The sequence below is a fragment of the Protopterus annectens genome, chromosome 8.part0 (genome assembly GCF_019279795.1).
Source record: "Protopterus annectens isolate FY-2018-M chromosome 8.part0, PAN1.0, whole genome shotgun sequence".
Taxonomy (NCBI): Eukaryota; Metazoa; Chordata; order Ceratodontiformes; family Protopteridae; genus Protopterus; species Protopterus annectens.
The window spans coordinates 1687370810-1687398351 of record NC_056741.1 but is presented as its reverse complement, the minus strand read 5'-3'; the positions used below and the strand labels follow the sequence as shown (position 1 = coordinate 1687398351).

General features: G+C 38.6%; 1 protein-coding gene across 1 annotated transcript in view; it reads left to right on the top strand.

Annotated features, from left to right (window-relative positions):
- Positions 1-27542, top strand: part of LOC122808532 — a 1295413-nt gene that overhangs the window by 186114 nt on the left and 1081757 nt on the right. The window contains exon 2 of the mRNA XM_044079486.1: positions 9538-9639. Within this exon, the coding sequence (XP_043935421.1) occupies positions 9564-9639 (76 nt within the window). The 5' untranslated portion in view covers positions 9538-9563. The remainder of the gene's footprint in view (positions 1-9537; positions 9640-27542) is intronic.

Sequence of the window (27542 nt, the reverse complement as noted above, 5' to 3'; positions counted from 1 at the left end):
CACACACACACCTGGAAAAGGCTGGTACAAGTTTTCTAGATATACCCCCTTCTGCCCAGACTATACGGTAGCTCTTACTGCCACCAGCCAAATCATTATCCACTACTTTAAGGCCCTTAACAAAGGGGGTCTGATCTTACTGTGTAATGTTACTATTAATCCAAATGGTAGTTTGACCAAGAGCAAGGCTATTGGGAGTGCCCTACGCAGTGTTGCCAAGTGAATATGCAAGTACTCTCAGAACTTAAATATATCTCACAAATATCAGCCACAATGAGATGTTTAAATATATTTAATAATTAATAAAAAACACAAAAACACTTGGTATATAATCACAGTAACATCAGAGTTCAAAATCACAGGAAATATTTAAAACATTGTAGGTCAGCCTCAAATAATAGAGAAAAACATCTAAATTAAGCTTAGCTATATTCCTATCTCTAAAAGAATGATACTGTTCACTAGATTGACTTACAGAGCAAGCAAGACCGATGTGGTGAGTGGGTGTTCCAGCTGATGTTGTCAGGTCTAAGACAAATACAAAATGCCCAGTTTCTGAAAGTTCTTAAATTAATATCTCAAATATTACTGCTGGGATAGCTTGCAGAATGACATCACTTCTGATCACCTGACTCTATCCCAAGTGAAAAACAACCACTGATGCAGCTGATAGCATTTAGTATCTACCTGTGAAATAGCTACATAGGGGCTTTTCCTCAAATCTTGGTACTTCTTGGAAGTCATAAAAGAGTAAAACACTTTCAAGACAATGCAGAGTACCTCTAGTTCTAGACATTGTGTTGGCTACTGCACTGAAACAAAGATAACATCCTTTAATAAGGGTCTATATTAGATCACTGAGCACTTAAAAATGTGAACGGTGATTAATTGACCCTATGTAAGCAAAAGCCTACAATTTCGAACTGTCAGAACAGTGATTTTTTTTGGTAGGGAAAAAAAATCGCTGTTCCAACAAAAAAAAAAAAACATACTTAAAACATTACATTAAGTTTGTCCCCCACACCCCCCCCCTACTTAAATATACCAACTTCAAGACCGCACTACGGTTCCAAAAATGGCAAGTAACGAAGAGGCCAAGCAAATTCTTTCCCAGGGAAAGAATTCGCTTAAAAGCCACTTCGATATTTTGCCATTTCAGGCTTTTGAGTTCAACTAAGACGCATTTGAAAGAATGCGTCTTCGGTCTTCTAATAGGGAACCTTTTAAATTTTCACCTATTTTTCTGAAATTAACCTCCTTTGTCCCAATTTCCATTGTTAAAATATATACATCTAAACAGTTACAATAGTGTATATACATTTCTGTTCTCCTCCAGTAGGATATACTGTGGATACATCTTTAAGCTCAGAACATTGCAAAATACCATTTCAACACATGCTTCTGTACCAGCAGCTTGATATCACATAACATACGGTTCTAATACAGTGGTAACACAAGCATATGAATCATGTTGATATTCACAAGTGACATATAATTGTTTACAAAATTCCAGAAAGCTGGGCTGGCAGTGTCTCCTTTCATGGCACACAGTACTTGAGCATATACCATCCAGGGAAGTGCACCAAGATACTAAGAGACTGCATTAACATATGTTCCTCTCTCACTACCTCATTTACAGACAGTGCCAAACCTCTCTCTACACTGCTGAGCAGTGAAGGGACTATGAATTGTGTCAGCCTTCCCTCATATGAAAAAATAGCTTGGCAAACTACACAAGTTTTTTTTTAAATGAATTCCCTCTCGACAATTTTCCATATGTATCACTTTGGATTCTTATTTAAGTTCATAAGTAAAGGTAAGGTGCTCAGGACTATTGGCCATTGAGGAACACAAATATTATCAAAACTTGATCATATGATAAATCATCCACCCATGGAGCCAAGCTCTTCTTAAATATGCATTATGCTTCTGATCTTCATTTCTAATTATCTAATTTACTCCACAGATTGGGTATCTGTATTAAAATGATCTTGTCACATTAGTGTTTTTAAAGCTTAATTTAAGTATCCTGTTTTAAAGTTTAAGTATCCTGTTATTACTGCATCTGTGAGGTGCAGTAGTAGTAAACAACTCTAGTTAAAGGATTGCCTGCAATTCTTTATTCCAAAATGCTTTGCAAGCCAATATAAACATTCATAGGTTCATAGGTGTGTATTAGGCTGATGGCCCTGGAGCCTTTACAAGCCTAGCCCAGAGAAGTGCCCTGGCATCATGCCAACTGATGTTAGGTCCCAGTGCCTCTATCAAGTAGAGCCACTGGAGTGATCCCCGGGTTGAACTCTCTATTTCCCATCCACTCATCAAGATTTCTCTTGAAGAGGGCCATTGAGGTGCTCTGCTGAACATGTATAGGAAGTCTATTCCAGAGCATGGGTAGTCTTTGGGTTATGAACCTGTCCCTCCAGCATGTTCTATTGATTGTGGTAATGAGGATGAGGTCTCTGGAGTGTGTGGTGTGGAGGGATTGGGATTTCTTTAGATGTAGCATTTCTAACAGAGCTGGGTCAGACATGCCTTTGTAAGTCAAGCAGAGATTGCCTCTTAGTAGACGATATGAGACAGAGAAAAGCTGGTGTTCTTTGAGTCTGTCCATGTAGGACATGTGTTTAAGGCATAGGATCCTCTTTGTGAGGTACTTTTGTGGCCTTTCCATCTGTTGCATGTGTCTAGTGAGGTACATGCCAAATGGGGCATTATACTCTATGATTGGCCTAATGAGGGAGGAGTAGAAAGAGATGATGACCTCTTTCTTTCTGTATGAAAAACCCTTGGTAATGAGATGTGCCACATAGAAGGACTTTCTGACCACAGTGGCAATGTGGTGGTCAATGGAAAGGTTGCTGTCAACCTGTATCCCCAGATCTATTATAATGCCTTCAGTGTTCAGTGGGCTCCCATTGATGTGGTAATTAGTGGGAAGTTTTTCCCAAAGGGGAGGACGACATTTTTTGACATTAAGCTTCAGGACATGGTTTCTAATGTATCTGTATTGCAATGTAAATAACATTAAATATTTATACCTCTAAGTATAAAGTACATTTGGGAGAAAATGTTTTTAAACGTCTTAGAATTGTTTCTAACCACTGTAAATTGTTATTAGTATTGTCACAAAACATATTATTATAGTCAATAATTGAATGCATATTATTTTATAAAGATAAATCATGCATTATTCATGCGTGCTTATATGTTTGAATATGATTCTCATAGCTTTATTAAACTTCTGCAGTATGCATACCAAAATAAAATTTAGAAGTTATAGTTATATCTAAATCCTTAAAATTATTAACTTCAGATAGTACAGAGATATGCAAGTGTTCCAAAAATATTATCATGCATTTTTCAATTCAGAAATACAAAACCAGAACTGATTGCTCATTTAGAAATTTCAGCAAAATATTCATACATTTTATTAATATCTCTTATTATTAGTACAATTCCTTGCAAACTAGCAGTCATAATCAAAACTCCTAACGATGTGGACATCCTACAAACAGGCCTCACTGAGACAGATGCCTGGTGTCAAAGCCATGGCCTCAAGCTCAATGCCAAAAAGTGCATTGTTATCCCTTTTGGTAAAAACTTTGTGACCATAAACTACCACATAGGCGGTAGTCTACTTAACACTGAAAGTGTGATAAGAGACCTTGGGACACAGGTGGTCAGTAGTCTCTCCTTGATAATCACATCTCCACAGTAGTCAGGAAATGGCACACCTCATCACAAAAGGTTTCTCATCCAGGAAAAAAGAGGTCATTGTTCCTCTCAACTCATCACTCATTAGACCCATTATAGAGTACAATGCTCCTTTTGGTATGAACCTCACAAGACATCTACAACAACTGGAAAGGCCACAGAAATACCTCACAAAGAAGATTACTGGCCTCAAACAGATGCCCTATGCAGACCATCTAAAATAACTCCAGCATTACTCTGTTGCATATCACCTATTCAGAGGAAATCTCTGCCTAACATACAAAGCTATGTCTAAGCCAGAGCTGTTGGACATGCTCAACTTAAAGAAATCCCACTCTAGGAACCTAAACCTTGTCACCACAATAAACAGAACATGCTGGAGGGATAGGTTCCTGTCCCAGAGTCTTCCCATACTCTGGAACTACCTATCTATATCAAACAAAGCTCCTCATTAGCACTCTTCAAGAAAAATCTTGATGATTGGATGGGAGATAGGAAATTCACCCTGGGGATCACTTCTGTGGCTCTGCTTGACAGGGGCACAGGAAAATAATTTTCTTGGTTGGCAAAAGCCAGGGTACCATTTGGCTGGGCTTATATAGGCTCTAGGGCCAATAGCCTAGTAATGAGGTACATGATAATCCATTCCATGGCTTTGCAAATCAGGCTAGTTAGGCTGATGGGTCTATAATTTCCCAGATCAATGGATGCTCCACCTTTGTGTAAAGGGATGACAGTGACTGTCCTTTGCTCAGCTGGGACAAAACCGATACTCAGGCTTTGGTTGAATAGGCCGCCTAATGGTGATGCAAGTTCCTGCCTGCGATCAAGTAGAATGGGATGTTATCAGGTCCCATGGAGGCTGTATTTTTTGCCTTTGAGAGAGCAGTGATGACTTGATCCCTAGATATAAAGGGAAGGGGTCAGTTACTGGGAATTTCCTGATTTACTGATGGGGGGGCAGACGGGTACAATTTTCACTGAATCTGTCAACCAGTAGGTTTGCTATATCTACGGCATTTGTATATGTGCTGCCCTTGACCACCAGTTCTGAACGGATCTGGGTGCTACTTTTGAGATTACAAACATATGTGAAGAAGGCCTTATGATTATCTCTAGTAGATGTGGCCAATTTGGACTCGAGGTTTGCTTTGGAGGATTTCACTAGTGCTCTTATTTGCTTGTTTAGTCAAAGGAGAGATTGCTTCCAATTGGGCATCTGCTCCTTCTTGGTCCTGGACAGCAATTTTTTTTTTTTTGTTATAGAGTTTATTGCATATGTCCACCAGACAGGTTTACTCTTCCTTGAGGAGGATGATTTAATCCTTTCAGGTATTCCTGATTCCATGCATCTATATACATGTTTATATAGTAATTTGGTATAGTTCTGGATATTGGTGCCAGTTCATAGAGAGGGGAAGGGGGCTGTGAAGCTGTTTATATCATCCCTCAGGTGGCTGTAATCAACTCTGGAGAAGTTGTTTTGATTGATCCTAGCTAGAGTGGTGTCGGAGGAGATGGTGACTTCAAATGTGACCGCTTTATGGTCGGATCTTACAAAGGACTATGATACTGCAGGGAGGCTGCAGTGGTTACTCATGTGGATTAATACCAAGCCCAAGATATTACCACCTCTTGTGGGGGTTTTGACTAGCTGTTGCAAAGCATGTGCACTGACAAAATTGAGGAATTTATTTATTTTATTTTACATTTGTTGACTAGGAATGTCTGCTGAGCCGAAGCCCTTTTTCAGCAGAGGCCCGGGGAGAAAAGCTCCAGTACATACAAATATAATATTAAGTAGTCAATACAGATTTTATACAAGTAGAATACAGCAAAATCTCATACAGATAACAATTGGTTGTACATATATTAGGTAAGCTGAGAGGAATATAAAGTACAAAAATTAGGTGTGTGATTTTTTTTTTTTCAAATATGACCAGAATCTATATGAGTATTACAGTGAGAAGTACATAGCTTAGGAAAAGTTGAGAATGGGAAGTTTTTAAGGAGGGTTTGAGCAGTGGCAGATCCATTTCTTATTGAAATATTCCTTTAGTGTTAGCTTAAACTGTTTGGGATGTGCCTGTGTATGAATCTCAAGGGGAAGATTGTTCCATTCAATAGAGGGGTGGTAGTTATATATGTTTTTTCCTGCTGTAGATTTGGGCTTGTAAATTTTTAGAAGGTCTTGGGAAGAGCTATGGAGGTTTCTTGTAGGAGCATAGTGGGAGATGATAGGACAATGATGAGATCTGTAGGGTTGTTGGGTTGCGAATCTAGCTACTTTGTTATATGTAGTCTGAAGTCTAGCAATGAGAGAGGAGTTAAGGTTAGTAAGAATTTGAGAGCAATATGTTAAGCAGGGAAGAAGATAGGCATGAGTGAGGGCTATCCTGGCTTCCTGAGTAAGAAATATGTTATGTCTATATAGTAGACCTAGCTTAAGGTGGGTTTTCCTAATACAATTATTTATGTGGAGATCGAATTTTAGTTGGTCATCGATTGTAATACCAAGGAGTTTTGAGCTTGATTCAGCTCATTGAGTGACTGGATAGTGAATTAGGTCTTAATGTGGTTAGCTGTTTTAGGGAGGGTAGGAGTTTTGATTTTTTACGGTTTAGGATGAGTTGGTTGTTGGACAGCCATGTTTAGACTGAGTGAAAGGATGACTGGGTAGCTGTTAAGAGTTCTGAGTGAGAGTTAATTATAGTTATGACTGTAGTGTCATCGACATATTGTATAATAGAGGAGAGTGGGCAGGAGGTATACAGCAAGTTTGTGAAGATGTTGAAAAGTAATGGCCCTAAAATGGATCCTTGAGGGACTCCCATTTGTGTTTGTAGTGGAGTGGATAGAGCAGTAACCCATTTTACAGATTGGAATCTATCTCTTAGATAGCTTTCAAACCATGCCACTGTATCAGGAGAGAAAATGAGGTTGGACAGTTTGTTTAATAGTAGAGAGTGAGAGATGGTATCAAAGGCCTTAGAGAGGTCAAGGAAGAGACAGGAGATAAGTTTATGGTCATCTCTGGCCAGGGAAATAGTATTGAAAAGGATAGGAGTGCCATATAGGTACTATACTTTGGTCGAAATTCATGTTGAGTAGGTGTAAGTAGGTTTTCCTGAGAGAGATGATCCATGACTTGAGTATGAATGCACTTTTCAAGAACTTTAGATAGAGGGGAGAGGATGGCAATAGGCCTAAAGTTAGAGATTTCATTGGAGTTACCTCCTTTGTGGACAGGTATAGTATAGAAGTGTTTCCAGATGGAAGGGACTTTAGATTCTGAGATGGAACAGTTTATGAGGATAGAGATAGGATAGGCAAGTGAGTGGGCAGCTGACTGGAGAAAGTAGGATGGGATGTTATCTGCAGATACAGAGCAGGGTTTAAGTTTGGAGAGTAAGGTACAAATGTGTATTGTGAGGATGGGCTTGAGAGAAAAGATTTTGGAAGGAGTTGCTGTTGAAAAAGCTGGGTTTGTTGGGTTCTTTGTATTGGAGCTATTTGAGCTAAAGAGATTGGATATTGATTCCACAAAGTAAATGTTGAAGGTGTTGGCTGCTGGGGTAGGGCTGGGTGAGGTAGGGTTTCCTGTATGGAGCATATGATTGACTGTGTGCCAGAATTTGTTTGGGTCTGATTTTAGTGTTGTAGGGGGGTTATAGTAGAATTATTTTTTGTCTTTGTTGATTGGTCTTTTGACCAGGTTTCTTTTTTCTTTGTATCTCTGTAGATCATAAGGATTTTTTGTCTGTAGCCATTTTTTCCATGACTTATCTCTAGACTTCATGAGAGTTCTTGTGTTTTTTGTTAGCGAAGGAGATATTTTAGCTTTTGTCCTGATTTTATGAGGTGGGGCTAGTGAGTTAACAATATCCAGAAAAGTAGAGTTGAAAGCAATAACAGCCTCATCTAAGGGAAGCTGAGTGAGGAAGTCCCAGTTTACTCTGGATATTAGAGTGTTAAAAAAGTTTCTGGGTTAAAATTGGAGAGGTTATGCCTAGTAAAAAAATTGTGTGGTTTTGGGAGGTGACTTGTATATCTTAACACTTTTATGGGTGAGTGGTCACTCAGAGAATCAGGGAGAGTTTCAGGATTGTGATATTTGGATGGAGCTGAGACAAGTATCCAATCTCTGAGGGTATTTGTAGTGTGGGTGTTGTTAAAGTGTGTTGGCTTAGTAATTAGCTGGGTAAATCCATACAGATCAATAGTGTGCGTGGATCCAGGGTTATTAAGGGTTAGCCAATTGATGTTCATGTCACCAAGGAGGATTGTTTCATTTGGGATATTCAGGGACAAATAGGAAAGAATGTTTTCCAGTACTGGAATATGCTCACCTGGTGGAATGTAGGTGGCTACTATAGTGATTGTAGTGTAGTTGTTTAGTTTAAGGTTAACTGCCAGTGTTTCTGCAGGGGAGAAAGATGGCCTTGGATGCATGATGAGAGAAATAGTGAGATTACTAGAATAGACTATGGCAACTCCCCCACCCTTTTTGTTCATTCGGTCCAGGCGAATCATGTTATAGCTGGGGAGGAGGGTATCTTTATCTAGGTTGTGGGGTTTAAGCCATGTTTCTGTTACTGCAATGACATCAGGGGTATGACTTGCTATCCATGCATGGAACTGACTAAGTTTGTTGAGAATGCGTCTGGTATTAATAGAATAGAAGGAGATTTGTTTTTGGGGAGTAGTTAGAGGGGCTGAGGTGGGAGGAGTGTTTGGAATAGAGGCATGGTTTGGGTTTGGACCTGGGTTTGGATGAATATCACCTACTATAAATATAGTAGTCAGGAATCTCTGGACATTTGTGTTCTGGCAAGAGTAGTTGTTCCAGTCTATGTTTGGATAGTTAAAATCACCCAGGATCAGGGTAAAGGGTTGAATCCTGATAGATTTCAAAAGGCATAGATAGGCAGTTTGGGCATCTTAGGTCAGATTTGGGGGCTGGTAACTAGCTATGATTTGTATTGGGGTCTTGTCAATAGTTAACTGCACCTGAGTGTCTCCTGTGCATCATACTGTTTGACCAGCCTGGAGGTGTATGTCTTTAATATATATTGAAACTCCACTTCTTTTGGCTTTACTACCCACAATTTGGGGTTTGAATGAATGATAGGATGAGTAACCAGGTAAAGCTGGGGTACTCTCCGCAGCCTTGAACTAGGTTTCTGTGACTGCACAGATGTCAGCATTTTCCAGGGTTAGGAATGCTTGCAATGAGTGCAGTTTCATGTTTAGACTCCTAGTGTTTAGCAGCATGACCTTTAATTTGTGTTTTTTTGAAATTATACCAACAGGCACTGTCTGATATATTTGAGTTCACTGCTTTCTTTTGTTAAGATCATAAGAGGAAGTGGCAGTTTGACTATACTGCACATGCATGTTAATGCATAAATTTTAGTCATACCATGTAGAACTAAACCAGAGAAGTGAGTAGTGTTCACTATTCATTACCATTTCATTTTTACTTTTATATCGTTTTGTGTTTTCTTGATGTCAGTTTGTCTAGCTGTGTGGGAAAAGTGCACACTGTTATTAATTATACTATTTTTGAGTCATTTTTTTTCTTTTGAAACTGTTCCCAGCTGTGTAATGGTGGTAAGCTCAAATATGTTTAGTTTTTTTTAGCCAGAGTTTTTCACACTATAATGCAGTTTTAGAAGTGCTGGTAGTAGTATATTTTGACAATTAGATTCTACAATCAGTAACACATTTTGGAGGCTCTTGTATAATATTTAATTAACCAATATGAATTGACTGCATTTATTTCAGTCTAGAATTCTAATTATTATTATTTTTTTTTAGCTAAGCTGTGACCCTTTGCAGTCACCATGGGAAGAGATTGGAAAGATCTGGATTTGCTGCAGTGGTTACCACTTTTATTTCTGACAGTGATGATTCTAAATGGTATCACTTACAATTTCTTTAGTACATATATGCAAAATGTATAGATTAAAAGTAATTATACTACAATTAGTCTAATGAATCTATTTCAATGACTTGCTGTCTGAACTCTTATGCAGGTTGTATGAAGGGAAGAATGACTGTGGTAATATTACTAGTTGGGTAGATACTATTGCAATAACCCACGCCTGGGTGTGGGTAATGCTGGATTTACCCACGGTTGGCATGGTTTGGTCCCGAGGGCGAAGCCCGAGGGACCAAACAAAGCCTACCATGGGTAAATACAGCATTTCCCACACCCAGAAGTGGTTATTGCTATTATACATGACATTATTTAAGAAAAGAAACTATTACTTTTCTTAAATAATGGCATAGTATAATGCCTGTTTACTGCCCTTCCGCAGATGTCTGGCATCCGCGGTAGTTCTGATGTACTGCGCGCCTGCGCAGTACATCAGAGCTGTGGGCAAAAGCAACGGAGAAAGCAAGATCTCTGTTGCTTTTTTATTTAAGCTATGTTAAATGGGTTTAACATAGCGAGACAGTTTTAAAATAAGCAACGGAGATGTCCATTGCTTATTTTAAAACTGTCTCGCTATGTTAAACCCATTTAACATAGCGAAACAGTAAAAAAAGCAACGGAGATCTTGCTTTCTCCGTTGTTTAAACCTGTTCGCTATGTTAAATGGGTTTAGCATAGCGAGACAGCTTTAAAATAAGCAATGGAGATCTCCGTTGCTTATTTTAAAGCTGTCTCACTATGTTAAACCCATTTAACATAGCGAGACAGTGTTTTAAAAGTAGAGTTATACTAATGGAAAAATGTCCGGGCGACCGGACCTTTTTCCATTAGTATAACTCGATTTACAATGTGCACACTGGCCAATCAGTGTGCACGTTTTGGGGGGGGGGGGTCATGGTATAATGTAAAATAATTTTGCCTGTATTTAGTTATTTAACAAACTGTTGACTACCTGAACAAAAACATTAACATTAATTAATTCTGGGTTTATATTATAATCATAATATGAGCATTTTAGAAATAAAACAAAACAATTACTGTGATGAATGTATCTTAATAAGTAATTTGTTAAAGTAGTTCATTCATCCCCTATCCCCAGAATACTGCTACAGTGCAATTTTCTTAAAGGAAACGCTATAGGCCATATGCAGTAATGGGTGAAATATGTTCTAAACCCTTTTGGAACACATTTTACATGTAAACTTTCGTAAAAATAGGAATTCTCCAACTGTAAACTTCTAAACGTACAATTTAAGCAATTAGTCCTTTTTTATGGTAATATTAATTTCAACAATGAAGAGTGTGGAACATTTTCAAAATATTTCTTCCTTGCTGCTGACTCCTTAACTGTGTTCCCTCAGCTTGCTGTCTATCAGCCAACCTTTATTTCCTCTCCTCTTCATACTACCAGCATACTGATTAAAGGGGCATTATCCCAGATTTTTTCCTAGACCAGTTTGTTTACATTTTAGTACTGTGTAAGTCACATATTCACCAAGAGGCAAGCTTTTCAAACTGCCTAGTTAGCATACTGCAGGTCAGATTACACAAACTCTCAGCGGGGGATGGTAGAAAGTGCTAAAAGTTTACAGTTGAAGTTGTCCTTTTGCATTTTCCTTCCACTCACCCATGGACAAGTAGATTTGTGGAATGACTGGATTTTACTCAGCTAGAGATGATGTCTTACACAACTTTGTCGAATTATTTAAGCCTGGGCAATATGTTTGTTTCATGCTTGCTGCTACAAATCTTTTTCACACCACTGGTAATTATTTTTCATGTGGTCTGTTATTAGTGTTGTGTGTTAAAATATTTTGCACCTTTTCTCAAAAAATGTCACACCGCTTTGGACCTGAATTTAATAATTTTCTCATTAGCTGATGCTGCATGTTGTCCTTCAGAAATCACAGTATAACTGTCTAATGCTGATTCTATCTAACTGAAGTTCTTTTCTCATTTTAACTAACATTCATTATGGTAAAATGTGTTGAGCTTTCATGCCTTTCCTGAATGTCTGACTGACATACAGTTAGTTTACACTGACTTAGCGTTTGAAAGTTGAGGCAAATGCAGTCTGCACATTTCCCCATATACTTTTCAGTACCATTCCTAGTATATTGAAGTGGGTAGTTACAGGGGTACTTTTTTTACTAAGGCAGTAAAAATTAAGTTCTGCAACCCAAATCTCATGCCATCGATGACCCTATATTTTGACAAGTTATAGTACCTATTTGTCTATGTATGTGCACATGTATGTATGTAACACATAATCTGTTTATATTCATGTGGTTTGAAACCACTAGTCTCTACACGTTTTAGTGACAGACTTGCAATTCAACGCATTCTTGAATATCTATAAATTCTGTATTTGTTACATATCTGATACTGCAAGTCTTTTATTGAGGGTTGGGAGGGTGGCCTAATGGTTAAGGTGTTTACCTTGCAAACACAAGGTCCAGGGTTTGAATCTCACAGGGGATAATTGGCTAGGCTTAAAATGGCTCACAAGGGCAGTTAGCCTAGTACTAATCTATGAACCTATGAACCTATGAAACTATGTATGCAGTGCATATACCTGTTTTAGAAGTGCACTTCAAGGTTACTGTGATGACTGTGCCCTGGCCCAGCAATCAAGGAGCCTCGGTCCTCACCACTAACCCCAGAGAGGTTGTCTCATAGAAGAGGAAAGGATAATTAATACACACAGTAAAGTATAATTTCCCTTAAGTGCACAAAGAGATCACAGTCAGTCTGGGGCTGGTTGCTCCCTTGCTCACCAGGTTCCCAATAAGACTCCCCACTGGCACAGCTGTAGGGTCCAGGTCTCAGCCTAAATGGGCAAGTTAAAACCTCCAGTACCCTCTCTGTCCAACCAGTGCTTCGTGTCCCTGCCGAGTAGCTGACACAACACACACACACACACACACACACACACACACACACACACACTTTGAGATAAGTATTTATACAACTTAATAAACACTCCTGGTAAAGACCGGCACATATTCTCCAACTGTGCCTCTTTACCCAGTATACAGTAGTAATTACTGCCACCACCCAGTTAATAATATCAGCTACTAAAAGACTCTTAAAAGGGTGTCCAATTATTATTGTGCAATATTAATATCCAATGGTAGTATGACTAACAGTTAAGGCTTACTTTAGAGTGGCCCATTGCAATAACCTCTATAAATATGCAATGTACCCTAGAGCTTATCTCTACACAAATCAGCCACAGGTAGAAGGTTTTAAAAATATTTAATAAAAAATAATTAAAACACAAGTCAAAACTACTACACCACAGAAATATCTAAGAGTTCAGAGATCACACAGAAACTTAAAATAATACAGTAGGACAGGTCTGATTTCAAAGTAAAATACCTAATTAATCTTTACTAGCTTTAACTATTCCTACAAGAAATCACAGTGCTAAAACTTACATGTGAGCATAAGGCAGAGTGCTGGTAAGTTGGATGCCCAAAGTCAAAATGCTTCCAGTCTCTTCTGAGAAATAGTATTTGAACATTACTAACAAACATGTTTGCTGGGTCCCTCCCCAAATTACATCATTTTGACACTCAGGTTTTCCCAGGCAAACAAACTGCATTATTTAGCAATCAAACCCCCTCACAGAAATTTACAATAATAGAAGACATTTCACATGTATATTCTAGCAGAAACTAGAGCAATAAAGCACTTTCCACATCTAAATTCTGGTCATAAAATTTAGCCTTAAAACAATGGGCATGAAACCTTCAACCAGCCTCAGTGGAGCCAAATTCTAACATGAAAGTGTCACAACATGCTTCACTGGGCCATCATAGTGCAATGTTGTCACATATTTTGCAGTTCCAAATTTCACAGTATTCTTTACATTCAAGAAACATGCCTGTATTTTACATTTATTATCAAGAAAACATGCCCGTATTTTACATTTATTTATACAGCTGATAGAATTATGTATCAAATTATATTTGACTAGGCTGGCAGCCTTCACCCATCTCTCCCCAATCATCACAGTTACTATTGTAATTTTCTTCATTTTCTCAAAGATTTCTTTGTTGTGGCCAAGATGCATTGCTGACCAGACTACTTACCCAGTTACCAATATGGAAATAAATCCCGCAACTAAGTAAATGTGTGTCTGAGTATGTGTTTATTTTATGTGTGTGTGTGTGTGTGTGTGTGTGTGTGTGTGTGTGTGTGTGTGTGTGTGTGTGTGTGTGTATAATTACCACACTACATTCTGGCAAAATCAATAAGATAAGCAAACTAAATGTACACTCTCATGTTACCTGCTAGATAACAAACTGGCTAATTAATGGTCATACAAAAGTCTATTAGATAGGAGGCATGCTCTCTTCAAAAAGAGTATTCACCTGTGGTATCCCCTACTGATCAGTTTCAAGGACCACTTGTCTTTGATATTTAGTTTTCTGATATTGAGGCTGACTTCAAGGGCTTGTAGTGTCACTAACTCACCATCTAATATTAAGGGGCAACATAGCCATAGTGACTTATTATACAATGCAATAATATTAGGCCAGGGAGTACAATATTCATACACTGTACACATAGTTTTCTGTCAATTCGTTTTCCTAAATGCAGAATTAGTTATGCTGTTATTACAACATGGAATTATACTTTTAGTACATCTGGGTGGTGACTAGCCTGTATCACCTTCCTGTACTCTTCTTGTATTGCACTGTTTTAGCCACTCCCACATTTTTGTCACTTTCTCTAAATTTAATCAATAACATGTGTGTATATGTGTGTGTGTGTGTGTGTGTGTACACACACACACACACACACACACACACACACACACACACACACACACACACACACACGCACACACACACACACACACAAAATGATTACTCAACAATGAATTTGTTTGAAAAAACAAACCATCAAACAAACTCATTGGTGATTATCATGGTGATTATCATTAACGCTGCCTAAATCATCTAAATAAAAAAAGTAATGGCAAATATAAAACATAACTTGTGAATCCCTTTGGACCTGCATAGGTATATACATATCTCAATGTATAATTATATACACATACATACAAATGTGTATATATATATATATATATATATATATATATATATACATGCATGCAAATATGCAAATCTTTATACTTTTAGCCTGAGTAGTGCACATGCATAGGCCTATGTGTATGTATGCACATTGGCAATTTACTTACATATGTATACATCTTATAATTAACAGACATGGTTATCATTACATCCATACTTGCACATACCAAAATAAAATATTTTCACATTCACCCACAAATGTGGTACTTATGAATGTATATACAGATGACCACACAAAAATTCATACTCCCATGATTGTGCTACAGGTATTTTTGAATTGGATATGCTTTACATGATAACACATATTGCAAAGTTTAGCCTTACACAGTATGCTATTTTTAATTTCTGAATATCCTCCTACTGTGTTTTATGTCCTTGAAGAGTAAAAACAATGTAAACAGATTACGTAGTACCTGTAAACAAACATTTCATTGTGCATTTTAATAAAAAATTCAAACAAATGGATTTGTATTATAGTCTCTAAGTCTCCACAAATTAAACATAATCACTGTATGAAATCACATTATTCAGTTATTTGTTTGTTTACATATTAATTTCAGTTTGGTAAACATGTAGGTGGACTGCTTGACTGACACTTCTTTGTCACAACCTAACCTTCACAGTACAAGACACCAACAGAAAACATAAAATAGAATAAAGTATTATACCACTTTCTGAATGAATGTCAAACAGTTTGGCAAAATGCAGAAGTGGTTTCAAGCAAGATGATAGATAAAAATATAAGAAACAGAAGTGAAGGCAAACTATAACTATAACTTTGAGCATACACCTCTCAATGTGTTGGAGCAAGAAATCTGGACAAAGCCATAAATAAAAGTGGCACAAAGGCCCAAAAATAGGGAGAATTTTTTTAATTATTGCTCTTACAAACTTAGAAAGTTGATAGAATAACAGGTTTTGCATTAGCATGAATTTTCTGTAGGGTATGAAGTCTGAAACTCAAATGTCTGTCATTATTTTCTAACTTTAGTCTTTAATGATCTGCCACTAATTTGCTAGAAAACCACAATTTTATGAAAAATGGACCAAAAATATAAGGCAAAGACCTTGACATTCTGCAAAAATCTATACAGTTGAGAGGTATGACTTTGAAGACCAAAATAATAAAACTGGACAGACAAATTCCACATACAGTGAGACAAGACCAGGAAAATTACACACATACATAATAAGAAATGGTAGGACTGAAAACATACCTATGAGATTTGATTGACATTTTATTGAAAGGTGAGTAATATAGCACACAGTGATTTACAGTGTGGATTAATTTAAGAACCTGGGTATATGGGTAGATCCAGCTTTGAGTTTTTTTTCTGATCATATCAGCAAATTGGTTAATCATTTTTTAAAACTATAGGCTGTAAAAAATAAAAAGATTAATAAAGTCTAGGACATCAGAAATGATGGATTCTAAGTTACATTAGAGCCCAGTTAGAGTATAGAATAATACTTTAGAAATCTTATCATGAAATTAGCATGAGTAAATTGGAAAGGGCACAGCAAAATATACCAAGGGCATTCATAGATGTGAAAGTTTAAGTTATTTCAAACAACTGAAATATTTGAACTTTTCACTCCATCTCATATTGATATTTAAGTAGAGACTTAAGTAGAGAGTAATCAAAGACAACTACCTCTAGGAATGTTTGGAGTTATCAAAGAGTAATAGAGAATATTTAGATAATTTGCCCAGGAGCTGATACAGTAATGAGAGTGTGATGCCCGTTCACTGGCCCAGCAATCAAGGAGCCTCAATCCTCACCACTAACACCAGTGAGGGGCATCCACATTGGGAAGGATAACAAATACACACACAGTAAAGTACAATTTCCCTTAAGAGCACACAGAGATCACAGTCAGTCTGGTTTCTCCCTTTCTCTCCAGATCCCCAAAAAGACTCCCCACTGGAACAGCTATAGAGTGGGGTCCTTAGCCAGGGTCTCAAGCCAAGCCCTCCTAGCACTCCCTCTGTCCAACCTGTGCTTCGTGTCCCTGCCCTAGTAGCTGACACACATACACACTTTGAGATATGATTTATATACAAACACACAGACACTCCTGGGAAAGGCTGGCACAGGTTCACTAGCTGTGCCCCTTCTGTCCAGGCTATGAGGTAGTAATTACTGCCACCAGGACTCTTACTTATCAGCTACTAAAAAGGCCTTTACTAAAGGGTGTCCAATTATTACTGTGCAATATTATTATCCAACTGGTAAGTGTGACTGAACAGCAAGACTATTGGAGTGGCTTTGTATAGTATCACTATATACATGCAATGTACTCTAGAGCTTTAATTATCTCTACATAAAACAGCCACAGTTGAAAGGTTTAAAAATATTTAATAATAAATAATAACACAAGACAATACTTCTTACTACACAGTGCTAGTCGAGAGTTCAGAGATCACAGGAAAATGCTTAAAATAATGCAGTAGAATAGTTCTGACATCAACACAGAAAACTAGTCTAATCTTCATATTTCCTAGCTATATCTAAGAGAGACACTAAAGTCTAAGGTCCTACTTACATACAGACACAGGCAGAGTGCTGGTGAATTGGATGTTCTGAAGACAAATGCAAAATTCTCTTGAGTTTCTCTGTCCTTAAATTGATAACACAGTACTACTGACTCATTTCAGATTACACCATTTTTCCTCTGGTTTCCAGGCTAACAGAAACTCAGAGTTTATCAGCCCTTTTGATCTTGTACCTGGTCAGTAAGCTATAGCAATAAAAGACATTATACATGCAAATTCTAGCAATTAACTCTGGTCTCAAAACAATGGAAGAATTCCATCATCCAGACATCTCGGCTCCAAGCTTTGAGATCAAACAATTATGCAATGTTTGACTTATCAGCATTTCTCCAGCAGAGTGCAATGTGGTTACATTTTTGAAGTTCAACATTTAACACCATTTTCTTCCATTTAAAAGAACAAGCCTGTGGCTTATATTAATGTTTACAAATATTAATTCTATCTGGCTAGGCTGGCAGCCTTCAATTATCTTTACAGAGAGATATAGTAACTTGTTCTCTCTAAGACTAGCTGACAAGTGGAATAATATTTCTAATTATATTAAGGTAGCCCTACTGTTGAATTATTTTAGAATGTTGCCTTCGCGTATATGAAAATGACTGTTCTGGTACATTTACAAGCTAAAAGAGTAGTATTCTCCATGCCTAAACATTTTAATTTATATACATGTATGTAAAATGTGTAACCATAAATAAGACATGTACTCGAGTGGCTATGTTACATTTACAAGGAAGCCTCCATTTTAATTTTTTTTAGGTTTAGGTGCAATGGAATTCCTTAAACTAATGAGTGTATACTACAGATGTTTAGCATTGTCATGACTGATCAGCAAATGGTCTGTTTGCAACAAAGTATCACATTTGCTCTCAGTTGCAATTTAAACTGTTTCACTGTTAAACTATTACATTATATCAAAAATAGCTGTGTATGCCTAGATATGTCATTAGTTGTAAAATAGTCAAATAAATAAATAAAACCCTGACTTCATATGAAACCTGTCTGCTTGTTAAGTTATTTTGTAAAATAAATGAAACCACAATTTCACATGGAATGTGTCTGTTTACTTATTTATGTATGTATGTATATATGTATGCATGTATGTATGTATGTGGGAAAGTAACTTAAAATTGCACTGGCTAGTTTTACTTTGAAAAAAAAAATGCCTGAATATTCAATATGAATATATATCCAAACATTACTTTCTTGTGAATTTGTGGCATTTCAGTTACAAGTGAAAGCAAACCTCTCAAACTCTAAGTATAGAGAGAAAAGTCTTGACAGAAACATTTAATTGGCTGAAGTAGTTACCAAAGTCCAAAATAAAAGAGTACTGAGCAGTGCCTTTACTCAAAGGTGTTAACAAGAACAATAAGGTACAAGCAGAAGACAGAATCCATATGACTCTGAGATGACTGGTTACTCCTCAAGAAATACCCTCTAACATTTTTCTTCCAGCTATCACTAAAGAATAGGTCCTCACTGCACTCTCCACATCTAAAAAAGACTGCATCAGTGGGCTCTAATAATATCCATGGATGCCTTCTATATAGCTTGAAACATGACTGTCAATCCCACTAGAATCTGTTCAACTACAGCCTCCAGGCAGACTTCATCCCTAGGGAATGGTGGACTGCAACTGTCATCCTACTAAACAAAGGTGAACTATCAACTGACCTAGGGAACTACAGACCCCTAAGTTTGTCTAATCTTACATGCATGGTCATGGATAGAATTATCATGGACCTGATGAACAGAGACATAGGAAATCTTAAGTAAAACTGGACCGATCCCTGTTTGGTTTAGTCAAGGGCAGTCAATGCTTATTAAACCTGATGAAGAAGTCTTCAAGAAGGTCACTCGAGCCATGGATGAAGGGAAAATCATGCACACTGCCTACCTCAACCTGGCACAGGCATTTGCCATGATACCTCACTTGGGTATTTTATAGAGACTCAGTAATTTAAGAATAGATCCCTATGTGACTAATGGATAACCAAATGGCTCACATATAGGACACATTAAGTTAAGGTTGGGGAATCCACCTCCACCAATAGGCATGTTACTAATGGTCCCCCACAGGGCTCATACTGGGACCTCCCCTGTTTGGAATATACTTCTTTGAACTCAAGGCAAATGTGGAGGGCCTTTGGCTAACCAGATGACTGCAAGCTGGGTGCAATCAATGAATGCCCCAAGATGTAGATATCCTTGAGGAGGTTCTGACAGACAAATAATTGGTGCCAAGCCATGGCTTAAAACTTATTAATGAGTGCAAAAATGAATTATTATACCATTTAGGAAAATTATTACCCCTGCAAATTACAACATTGATAACTCTCTCGACCCAGTGATAAGGGACTTGGTAACTGTTATTGACAGTAACCTGAACTTTAATCACTATGTGCCATGTTAGTGAGAAAATCCTTCTATCTGGCGCAACTTATAAGTAAGGGCAGGGCATCCTGATCTAAAGAGATCATAGCCCCACTATACTCAGCTCTCATTAGACCAGTAATATAGTACAGTGCACCCTTCAGCTAGAGTGGCCACACAAGTTCCTCATTAAAAGAATACAGGGTGTAAGTAATATCTGGACCACATCAAAGCCCTGTCCCTGTACTGAGTCTCCTACAGATTACTGAGGGGTGATCTATGTCTACCCTGCAAGTCATTTACCCATCCAGTTCTCATTAATCTGCTATATATTCAGAAAACAAACAGCATTCAAATCACCTGATCTAAGGATCTAAACCTCATCTGTGACATAAGCAAAACATGTTGGAGGGGCAGGTATGTGTCTCAGAGATTACCCTTCTCTGGAACAGTCTCTCCATTCATGTGAAACAGCGCTGTTCTCTAATCCTATTCAAATGCAATTTGGACCAGTAGATGGGAAATTGTAAATTCACCCCTGGCTTGCCAGCTGTGGCCTTTATGGACAGAAGCAGTTTGCAGACACCCTAAGGCACAGGCATAGACTGAACAGCTCCATGGATTTACTCCAAGTTCAGATTACTATGGTACGAATCCCATTCAAGTCATAGCTAGTTATAGATACCACTCCATGAATCATAATGCACATGAGGCATACTTGACCAAACTGGAGTCAATGCAAATACAGCCAAATATACTGGTCATGTGGGATTTTGGTTATCTCACCATCAACAGGGAAACCTTCTCCTGCCCTAACTCACTTGCGCAAAAGTTACTTGACTTTGCTAACTCAAATGTCCTGGAACACATTGTTCAAACCCCAACCAGAGAAACAAACATATTAGAGCTGGTTCTCACTAACATGACAGATAGATGCACCACTGCAACTATCGGGACATCTTTAGTTAAATCTGACCACAAATCAGTCTCCTTCAACCTGGCACTAATACCAGAACTCACAAAGGGTGAAGTCAGACTAAAAAACTTTACCAAAGCAAACTATACCCTCCTAGGGGAAGGTATAAATCTATTCCAAGCCCCACCCCCAGCTGGAAGTGGCAGCTACACCAAAGTTTACATTGAAGCCCTGTACAATCACTTGTATAAGTGTATAGATTCAGCTGTTCCTGTCAAAATCAAAGCCAGAGCCCCAAGAAAAAAAAAGCCATCTTGGTGGATATCCAGCATCAACAAGCTTTACAACAAATGCAAAAATTGTTGTCTAAGAAAACTAAGGTGAAGCCCCAACAATGGAAATATGCCCTCCTCAGCCTCAAGAGGCAAATATGACAACATTTCAAATTCTTTAAGGGTAACTTTGAGAGAAACTTAGCAATCATAGCCAAGGATAACATAAGGTGTTTTACAGCTATGTATGTAGCCTAAAAGGTAATACCCAAGAGTGTGCCAAGCTAGTGACTAACGGTATCACACACTGATCCCGCAGTGATAGCAAACCTGCTAGCGGACAGATTTGGTGAAAATTTCACTCCTTTACCCCATTCAAACTTATCACAAACCTTGCCAACTTCCCCCCACCCTACATACCTGAAGAGCATGTCATTAAAGTCTTGTCTAAGGCAAAAAACACAGCCTCTATGGCACCAGATGGCATCTGAAGCTGTCTTCTAAACAAACTAAAACATGAACTAGCATCACCATTAAGTACCCTATTTAATCATAGCCTAACTACAGGCTTTGTTCCTATGGAATGGAGAACCATGACAGTTATTCCCTTACACAAAGGTGGCTTAGCAACAGACCCAGAGAATTATAGACCCATAAGTCTGACCAGCCTCATCTATAAGGCCAGAGAATGTATGTATCATCATGGACCTCATCATGATGATACATAGGCGACCTCCAAACCCTGGACACAACCCAGTTCAGCTTAATCAAGGGCAGATCTTGCCTGTTAAGCCTGGTGGATTTCATCAAACATGTGTCCAGGGCCATTGATGAAGGCAAATCTGTGCACACAGCATACCTCAATTTGGCAAAGGTGTTTGACACACTACCACACTCAGGCATTACTGATAAACTTAGCAAACTAAATGTCAACCTCTTCATTATAAAATGGGTTGCAAACTGCATCACAAACTGGTCACACACTATCAAAGTGGGCGACTCTACATCAACCAACAGACCTGTCACCAACGAGTTGCCACGAGGGTCAGTGCTGGGCTCCCTACTGTTAGATATATACTTCTCAGAAGTTCAGAAGTTCAGGCCAAAACTAATGGGCTGTGGCTGACCAAGTTTGTGGATGACTGCAAAGTAGGTGCAATTACTGAATCCCCAAATGATGTCAGTGTACTTCAAGAGGGTCTTATGCAGACCAATGACAGTTATCTGAATGCAAAAAAAAAATCATCATCATCATCATCATCACTTCCTTTGGTAAAAACTGTGACAGAATTCTTACTTTGGGCCAGTAATCAAGGAGCCTCAATGCCACCACTAGCACCAGTGAAGGACTGCCACTAAGAGCAAAGATAATTATACACAGTATTGCCAAACACAGCTCTCCACAGTAAACACAATTTCCCTTAAGAGCACACAGGGAACACACTCCAGCTCTGGGGTTGAACTCACTTTCCCTCTCCAGACCCCTAACAACTCCACCCTGACACCTTGAAGCACTGCGCCCCTGGTCCCAATAACTAAATATCAAAGTGTGTGTGTCAGCTTTCACACACACACACACACACACACACACACACACACACACACACACACACACACACACACGGGAAAGGATGGCACAAATTTACCAGCTGTGCCCCATTCTGCCCAAACTTCTGGAGTAACTGTTGCCACCAGTCAGCTACACAAAGGCTCCTATAAGGGTGCCCAATTATACTGTGTACAGTTAATAAATGGTAAAGTGTGACCAAAGCAGCAAGGCTTTCAGGAGTGGCCACACTATCACTACAGTAAACATAAGTACTCTGAATCTCTTAAAAGTATTCTCTAAAGGATCAGCCACAATGAAAGGTAATAAAAACATTTAACAATAACTAAGAGGATACTTAATTACAATAATCACCAGAGGTTTCATCACAGGAAAGATAAGAAAAAACACAGCTGGTTAGGTCTCACAGATACAGAAAACAATGCTAAACTAATTTCACTATATTTCCTGACTACAATAAAGAATTACTGTTCCCTGATTACTCACTAAAACAAGGCAAGAAGATAAATGTTAAGTTGATTACTCCAAAGGCAAGATGAAGAGTCTCCCCCTCTGTGACTGGCTGAAATGTCACTCTGTGAATGTCTGCGATAACTCTCTGAGAATGTGTGAGATATCTGTCAGACATCTTTCCCTCTCAGTTTCCATGGTTACTGCTGCTGCTGTGAGAGGTCCGAACTATCCCTTACTACTATCTAGAGACATCATTACAGAATTACATCAGCTTTTGTCACGTGGCACTGGTGCAAGACGCACCCAGAGCTTTCAAAATCAGCTGGACTAAGATTAGTTAAATATAACACAGTCTGGAATTCAAGTATTTGTGCCTTTGTCCAGCAATACCAACAGCTGATGCATTTTAAAACAAGCAACTTTACAAATATATTTTAACACAAACATCTGCACAGATCAGTGTGAAAGTCAAATGACATAAAATTATTTACAAAAGCTCTAGCTAATTATGCTCTATATGTTACACATACTTTGCCCTTCTCTGCCTGCCAGAAATGGCACTACCTCATATCATCACACACAAGTACTATCAAATTAACAATACCCTATGTACCAATGAAGTGGTAAGGGATCTGGGATCACAAGTGGACTACAACCTTAACTTTGACCACCATGTGTCTACTGTAGTAAGGAAGGCTTTCTACATAGCACACATGACTAACAAAAGCATTGCCTCTAGAGCAAAGGAGGTCATAATCCCCTTATACTCATCAGTATTCAGGCCCATAATTGAAAGTGAGTATAACGCTCCCTTTGGCCTGTACTGTACAAAGCACCTGCGGCAATTGGAGAGATCTCAGAGGTTTCTATCAAAGAAGATCAGGGGACTCCAGCACTTCCCTTTTATAAAGACCAGCTAAAGTCCCTGTCACTATACTCTGTATCATATAAACTTCTTAGGGGAGACTTATGCCTGGCTTACAGAGCAACCTCTAACCCAAACCTAATGAACTTGCTACACATCTGTAAATCAAACAGCACTAGTGCTACCTGTTCCAGGGACATAAATATAGCCTGTGACATGAATAGGATGTGCTGGAGGGACAGATTTGTCTCCTAGTGACTGCTGCATCTTTGGAAGAGGCTTCCAATTGATGTGCAGCAGACCACCTCTACGACACTCTTCAAAAAGAACCTAGATGAGTGGATGGGGTACTGTAAATTTTTTACCATGGATAGTGTCCACAATCCTCCTGGACATGGGCAGTCATTACTAAATACAGTCCCTGGGAACTGACCAGAGTATCTCTGGTATTACACTGAAATGAAATGGCTAGGCTTGAAATGACTTTTGCGTCGACAGCCTAGTAACCTCCAATTATCCTATATACCAAAGTCATTCTAGTACTAGGCAATTGTAATTATGAAAATTGGGGCATGAATGGCTAGGCTTAAAAAGGTTCTTTGGCCATTAACTAAGTTCTTCTGATCCTATCAGGATTTTTTACAGTGATTTAAAAATGCATGAAATTAATTTCCTCCAAAAATTGTGAAGCAAAAACATGTTGGAATCCAGGCAGGAATACACATAACAACCAAAATCTGTTATAGTGGAATGTATGAAATTGATTAGCAATTATCTTTAGAAAAGATACACCTTAATCAAAGTTTCATTTTACTGACCTTGTTATATCTACCAGTAGGGAAAACTACTAATAGAAGTCTATGTATCTTATGTACAGCCTGATTAAAATAAAATAAAAATAAATAAATAGTATTGTATTACTTAGGTCAGTTGTAATTTACTCACATATTCATACCCAAATTTGTCTAAGCATAGGCCTAAGCTTTAGCAAGCAATCTCATTAAATATTAAATATGAGAGAAGTGTTGATCTTTAAATGTGTGCAAATTGGATCCTGTACAACACAAACACAAGCTATTAGCACATCATTTTAGCCTTTATCTACCATCACCAACAGTTACAACACAAAAAGCACAGCCAGTCGGCAGGGGATTCACAGTCTCAGCACACCCTCAGCAACTTAGAACACACTCTTTAAAAACAACACCCACATCAACACATGCAGCCACATCTCATGGAGCCTCTCCTTCTAAGCCCATAAGGCAAGCCACCACAGAATCCAAAGTTCTAGTCATTGAAGACTCCATCATGACACCCTCATTACACACACACTCAGGTCATTGGACCACATGTACCAGTATGACTCAGTCATAGTCCATGTGGATGTCAATGATATAAGGGTCATGCTGCTAAATGCTAGGAGATTAAACCAAAAACTGCACTCTCTGGAAGCACGTCTATCACTTGAAGATGTAGATGTCTGTGCCATCACAGGAACCTGGTTTAAGGCCTCAGAGTAACCCAGCCCTGCAAGGCTACAATGCCTACCATACCTTTAGACCGCAAAATGAATGTGTGAAAACCAAAGGAGGTGGTGTTTTGAAATGACACTAACACCAGAACTCACAAAGGGTGAAATCAAATTAAAAAACTTTACCAAGGCAAACTATACACTCCTAGCTGAGGGTATAAATGTATTCCAAGCCACATCCCATGCTGAAAGTGGTAACAATGCTGAAGCTTACACTAAAACCCTATGCAATCACTTGCATAAGTGTATAAACTTGGCTGTACCAGACAGAATCAAAACAACAGCCCAAGCAAAAACAAGCTGCCATGGACATCCAGCATCAACAAACTCTACAATAAATGCAAAACATTGCTAGCCAAGAAAACAAAGTCAAGGCCCTGACAATGGGAATGCACCCTCCTGAGTCTCAACTAGCAAATAAGACAACATATCAAATCCTCAAAGAGCTGCTTTGAGAGAAACCTAGCAAGTACTGCCAAGGATAACCATATGGCCTTTTACAACTACGTATGTAACCTAAAAGTAGGACCCAAACATGCAGAACTAGCAGCCAATGGTACCACACACACACTGACCCCACAGAGATAGCAAAACTGCTAGCAGATAGGTCTGGAGAAAATTTCACTCTTTTATCCTCTCCTAACTTAAAACAAGCCCTCCCTCAAACTTCCCCATCACCATACATATCTGATGAGCAGTTTCTCAAAGCCCTGTCCAAGGCAAAAAACACAGCCTCTATGGGAGCAGATGATATCCCAGGCTCTCTTCTAAACAGGGTAAAATATGACATAACATCATCACTAAGTACCCTTTTCAATCATAACCTAATCACAGGCTTTGTCCTGCAGAATGGAGAACAGCTACAGTTGTTCCCCTCCACAAAGGTGGCCTAGCTACAGACCTAGGGAATTACAGACCCATAAGCCTGACCAGCCTCATCTGTAAAACCAAAGAAAATAACATTATGGACCTCATAAATAAAGACATAAGTGACCTCTAAACCCTGGATCCTACCCTATTCGGCTTCGTGAAGGGTCAATCCTGCTTGTTCTGGTAGATTTCTTTGAAAGTATGATTATTCATCAATAATGCCTGAATGTGGGATTGCTTTCAAAGCCTTTGCCAAGTTGAGGTATGCTGTGTGCACAGATTTGTAAGCAATCCCACATTCAGGCATTATTGATGAACTTAGCACACTGAATATAACCCCCTTTGTTATAAGATGGGTTGCCAACTGTCTCACAAAGTGGACATACACTATTAAAGTGGGCGACTCCACATCAACCAGCAGACCTGTTACCAGTAGGGTGCCACAGGAGTCTGTGCTGGGCCCTCTGCTGTTTGATATATACTTCTCAAAAGTTCAGGTCAAAGCAAAGGGGTTATGGCTGCCCATGTTTGAAGATGACTGCAAACTAGGTGAATCATTGAATCCCCAAATGATATTAGTATACTCCAGGAGGGTCTCATGCAGATCAACAGCTGGTGTACTAGTCACAGTCTCAAACTGAATGCAAATAAATCCATTATTATTACCTTCAGCACAAAGAATGTTCCATCACACTGTATCAAATCAGCAACAATACCCTAACTACCTATGAAGTGGTAATGAACCTGGGATTGCAGACTGACTGTGACTTTGCCCACCACATGTGTAGTATAGTAAGGAATGCTTTCCATGTAACACACTGATTACTAATGGTATCATCGATCTGATAGAGAAGTACCTCACGGGATACGCAGTAGCAAATCCCACCCTGACCACACCTCCAGGCTGACAATTCTTTTGAATCTGCTGAATATTCATTTCTGTCTTGAAATAAATATTGATAAATGGGTACTGTTTGTGCAGCGACAGCACAGGAGTAGCTTTTTTGTTTTTATTTGCTTGTTTTCTCAACATTTTTACACATAATTCACATTTCAATCAGGCTGAGGTAATCTGCTCAGCACAGTGTTTACAACTGTTGTAGGACCATCACAAAATTCATGGTGTCCAAAACCTCTAAACAGGTTCTCAGTACAGTGCAGACTGTTACATTTTACTGGCTGAATGTGTTTTACAAAACTGGTAGCGATGTAAACAAGTGGGGAGGGGGTGGGGGGTGCAGGGGGGCTTGCCCCTCTGAAAAGACAGAGTAAATGTAATATTTACTTACTGGTTAACTGTGCATTTGGATAGCCTTAGTACCATGCAAATTAACATCTGCCAGTCATCGGGCATTTTCACGCCCATTTTCCCTGT